The sequence below is a fragment of the Etheostoma spectabile genome, chromosome 15, assembly GCF_008692095.1.
Source record: "Etheostoma spectabile isolate EspeVRDwgs_2016 chromosome 15, UIUC_Espe_1.0, whole genome shotgun sequence".
NCBI lineage: Eukaryota > Metazoa > Chordata > Actinopteri > Perciformes > Percidae > Etheostoma > Etheostoma spectabile.
This window is the reverse complement of record NC_045747.1, coordinates 16,926,353-16,930,785: the sequence shown is the minus strand read 5'-3', so window position 1 is coordinate 16,930,785 and position 4,433 is coordinate 16,926,353. Positions and strand designations below refer to the sequence as shown.

The 4,433-nt window shown below is 40.4% G+C and overlaps 1 protein-coding gene, 1 long non-coding RNA gene and 1 other non-coding gene across 8 annotated transcripts in view; 2 read left to right on the top strand and 1 right to left on the bottom strand.

Annotated features, from left to right (window-relative positions):
- The window catches only part of si:ch211-51c14.1 (protein kinase C and casein kinase substrate in neurons protein 3), an 18,893-nt gene extending 17,788 nt beyond the window's left edge, over window positions 1–1,105 (bottom strand). The window contains exon 1 of one of the 5 annotated variants that reach the window (XM_032537918.1): window positions 580–1,105. Coding sequence is in view for 1 of the 5 variants with exons in the window: in XM_032537917.1 (XP_032393808.1) it covers window positions 291–306 (16 nt within the window). In the remaining 4 variants the exon portion in view is untranslated. Of the gene's footprint in view, window positions 1–98; window positions 453–579 lie in introns of those variants that run through there. The other 4 variants (XM_032537917.1, XM_032537919.1, XM_032537921.1 and 1 more) reach the window with 4 other exon arrangements.
- A 2,066-nt stretch (window positions 1,106–3,171) lies between these two features.
- The window catches only part of LOC116702872 (uncharacterized), a 2,207-nt gene continuing 945 nt past the window's right edge, over window positions 3,172–4,433 (top strand). The window contains exons 1-2 of one of the 2 annotated variants that reach the window (XR_004335275.1): window positions 3,172–3,484; window positions 4,284–4,320. This is a non-coding gene — a long non-coding RNA (uncharacterized LOC116702872). Of the gene's footprint in view, window positions 3,485–4,032; window positions 4,321–4,433 lie in introns of those variants that run through there. The other variant, XR_004335274.1, reaches the window with a different exon arrangement.
- LOC116703818 (small nucleolar RNA SNORD88) lies at window positions 4,126–4,217 on the top strand. Its single transcript, XR_004335519.1, has one exon. It is a non-coding gene; the product is annotated as a small nucleolar RNA SNORD88 (small nucleolar RNA).

Here is a 4,433-nt window from a genome sequence, read left to right as displayed (position 1 = left end):
TGAGCTAGTTAAAAGCAAGTGGTAAAATGTGTAAAATGTACTTGCATTTGTCTACTACTTCACCGTCCTATAAGTTCAACTCAGAGTACACTGCATACCTCACCACCTACCAGCACAGATCTAATTCCACCATGGGTCCTCCAGACTTTTTATAGTCTCTTGGCAGGTCGGGCAGGAAATTTGTTTCCCAGTTTTTAGAAGTCCTGGAGCGATCCAGTGACTTCCGTTAAACCGAGTCCTCTCTGTGTCTAAAACTTGAACTTTACATTTTAAAAAAACTTACAACTTACTGAAACTAAATGCCATTTGAGTTGTAAGATCCCATCTGGAGCTTCCAACCAACCCAACCAACTCTTTCACCCCTGGATACTGCACCCACTATGGCACCCACACTCACTCCTCCCCCTGTCCCTGTGTCATCCGTCAGATGGAACTCACCACACACACGTTGCATAGAGGAAATATATAGTAACAAGTGAACACATGGAGCAGAAATAGGAGCTCAGTCCCTCCATTAGATCTCTCTGAAATGCAAGACCACAGCCATGGAAGGCTAACAAGCCGCTCACAGTTGCTTACCTCTCTAAGGGTTGGGGCCAAATCTGCTTCAACCCCCTTTTCCTTACTTTGTGTGGCAGCTTTTTTTTCACCCAGTTCAATCTTTGTGCAGACTCTGAGGCTCTTTTCTTTTCCCCCGTCTTGTCTTCTTTGCACTTCTACTTGTCTTCTCCAACTTTCCACTCGTTCTAGACAGTGCTGCTCCTGCTCTTCCCCTTTCTTTGGCCCACTGTTGTGTCAGATGAGTTGGCTTCTTTCTTTTCCTCCTCTTCCCTCCTTCTCCTCCCTCACACCCTCCCTCCCTCTCTCCTGGTCTCCCTCTGTAAAACAGCTGCGGGAAACGTATTCTCTTGTTCTTTGTACTTCACCACTTGTTGAAGATCGGCTCTCTTTTTCTCTATCATTCACTCGCTTCACCTCCCTCGGAGTAGTCTTAATGAAGTGTGCGAGAGTTTGTTTTTTGGGGGGGTTTTGTTAATGTGTGTGCGTGTCTACAGTTAGTGAGTCAGACAATGGCTGAGTCACCCAGTCTGAATGTGTGTGTGTGTGTGTGTGTGTGTGTGTGTGTGTGTGTGTGTGTGTGTGGTGTGATTGGCCTATTAACTAGTTTTACTATTAACAAAGAAGTGCAAAGCAGCATGACCAGATTAGGAAACCATCCCCTCATGCTTGTCTTTATACCCCCTCTTCCCCCCCCAACACTCCCTCAGGATAATTCAGTAGGCCTGCCTCCACAGCTGGAGAAGACATCCGGTGTGTGTGTGTGTGGTTGGTGTGGTGTTGTCTGTGTGTGTGTGTGTGTGTGTGTGTGTGTGTGTGTGTGTGTGTGTGTGTGTGTGTGTGTGTGTGGTGTGTGGTGTGTGTGTGTGTGTGTGTGTGTTAAAGCAGAGATTCTTTGAAGTCACAGACCCCTGAGGAAGACTTGTTCACACTCATGCTTTGCTGAACTTGTAACTTTGCCTTGCCCCAACATGCCATGTCAAAAATGAGACAGCTGTTAGACGTTGCAGAGTTTACGCCCAGCTGCAACCTGACAACGGTAATCCTGTTTTAACAATCCCATAATCAAATCTGTAAGGATACGAGGCACCTATCATGACAACACAGTGGAATCCTGTGATTAAAGTGATAACAGCCATAAGAGGCAGAACAAGTCAACAAGTGGAATAAGGTCCCTGTGAAGTAGTGTTCATGTAGTCACCATGCAGTGGCACAGTGCAAATCCCTATCAGAAAGTTAGAGGAATAGTTTAATTAGTGTAAAGAATCCCAAAGAATCCTGAAACATTTGGTAAAGTAGACACAATGTTCCCTTTGTTATAATGTGCTGAAAACACTGTCTCAGTACAAAGGTAACTTGCTGCATGTAGCCCACAGCAAAATGACGATTTACCTTACAGGTGTCATCATCATTATTCATATCATACTGCAAAGGTGTAAAACGTACTCTTAAATTACTGCTGATTATAAATGTGTGGGAAAGGGAACTCATGTACATTTAACTTGTTTACTTTTAATGTGAATGAAATATTAGTTTAAGAAGTTTTTTTTTTTTTTTTAAAGGCATATCCTAGGTTACCCACTAGGGTCTAACCGATGCAAAACAAAATGGTCTCACCTCTAACACCTGCAATAAGCACCTGGAACAAAATACGTGAACTCACCATTGTCAGCCTTTATATTGTCTTCAGTGAGGCATGTATGTATTCAAGTTTGTCAACTAACTGTGTATGTATGAATATATATATATATATATATATATATATATATAATATATTTTTTTTTTTTTTTTAATTTTATATTTTTTAGTCAATTGGTGTTTGTTCCCTCTGGTGGCCACACTGCTACTACGTGCCGATTGTAAATATTTTATTTTGAAAGTATCATTCGGACGTACTACCATTTTGTGTGCATTTGGTTTGACTTTACTGGTAGAGTACAGTTACAGTTCGTTATTACCAGGATAGATAGATAGATAGATAGATAGATAGATAGATAGATAGATAGATAGATAGATGGATAGATATTAAATGTTTATTAAATATGAACACTGACTATGAAAGGACAAGAATGTAAACCTAATAGATAAATAATAGACAGTACAAAACACACAGGTTGCCGGGCTCAAAGACTGTTTATTTGTACCTTACCGCTTACCGCTGGAGGGGAAAGTGTTTAGGTACATAACACAATTGTCTTTAAAACTTAATTTCTAATGGCGAAAGAAAAATGTTTGTTAATCTAGTTGTGTTTACTTTACTTCAATTTAGTTCTGAAAATGTAAACAACATACTTATTCAAAATCACGAGTAATTCTGCCCTCGAGTGTTTGAAGTGAAGAACTACACTCTACTAGTAAAGTCAGACGCAATAATATAGTAGTACCCCAGGACTTTTACTAATTTTACATTGTTTGCTGTGTTGCGTTCCTTTGACAGCCAAAATTGACTACGTAAAGCCAAACGTAGTAACATCGTACTATTTCCGGTTGATACTTTCAAAATATATCATTTAACAGTGACGTAGTTGCGCAGTGTGACCACCGGAGGGCAGCACTACTCATTTTAATCCATAGACATGCACGATTTCAAGAAACCAGTGTTGTAAACTTTGCAAATGCGCGGTGGACCGAACGTCTTAGCGTGTTATTTGGAATTTTCCAGTAAAGTAAATATTAATAGTAGTCACTTAATAAGGTAGTTAGAGGTTAAGAAGAGAGAATTTCGACTTGTTCCTTGGCAATTTTCCCGCTCCAGTCCGGTCCACTAGGCGGTGGTAGTGGTTTTATAAGACGGCTGCCAACCACCCATATTTGTAAGAAGAGGAAGTAGTTAGCACCGCTAAGCACCAGATTTAAAGAATCACAAGCACCGCCAGAAGTCACTTGGTTGCTGTGTTCTTCGACAGAAGCATCACCTTTGAAACTGGTAAAATTGTATTATGAATTTCACTGTTTGCCTTTTGGTTTAACATATTTAGACTAATAGAGTAGTGTGGTAATACAACTAACGTCACTGCAATCCACGGCCTTTCTGTTGTGGGAATTAAAACGTTAACATTCGTCGCTTATAATGGTTTCATGCTAGCTTTAAACTTCAATTCGGTGTGGTTAGCTATCTAGCTAGTTAGCTATTGCAAACGCTAGCGGTATTTAACTGAGGGAGCCGCCGGGAAAAACTTGAGAAGAACTATTTTGGTGGATAAATTGCATATCTAATTTAATATCGAAATGAGGCTTCAACTCAAATCATGTGTCCACTTAAAGGACACGTCTTGACTGGTGTTGAACACGGCAAGATTAAAATGACACATTTTGGAATCAGGTTTGGTTGGGTTACTGCCTAGTTCCTTTTAGCATACAGCAGCTGCATTAGCCGGTAACGCTGGGGCCTATCGTTAACTCCACGTGGTAAGCATGGTAGCTAACAGGGTACATTAGCATAGTAGCCAACAGCGGTGACATTTGCAGTCACACGATATATGCTAGAGTATCATGAATAATTGCATTTTTAACGTAAATGTAACGTTACTTGTGTATACGATATAGACTTGTATGGATTTAGCTGTCCCTCTCCCCTGATGACTTGCACTGGGCTCTGAGTCAGATTGAAGAAAAACGTGCATCTTTGGCCCTGACAAGCCAGAGTTTCTGAGGAGAAAATAACTTAATGTTGGTCTAGATTATGGTCAAGACAATACAATAACATGTTTTTGTCCGTTTTTCAGAACGATTGGAAACGAGCATAGACTGGACTCCAAATAGGTAAGCAACATTTAGAGGTACACTATTCAGAAAATGTCACGATTCTGAGTTTTAGTTGCACGATTCTATTCAAATCGATCAAATCAATCGATTCTCAAATTTAAAAAAAAAAA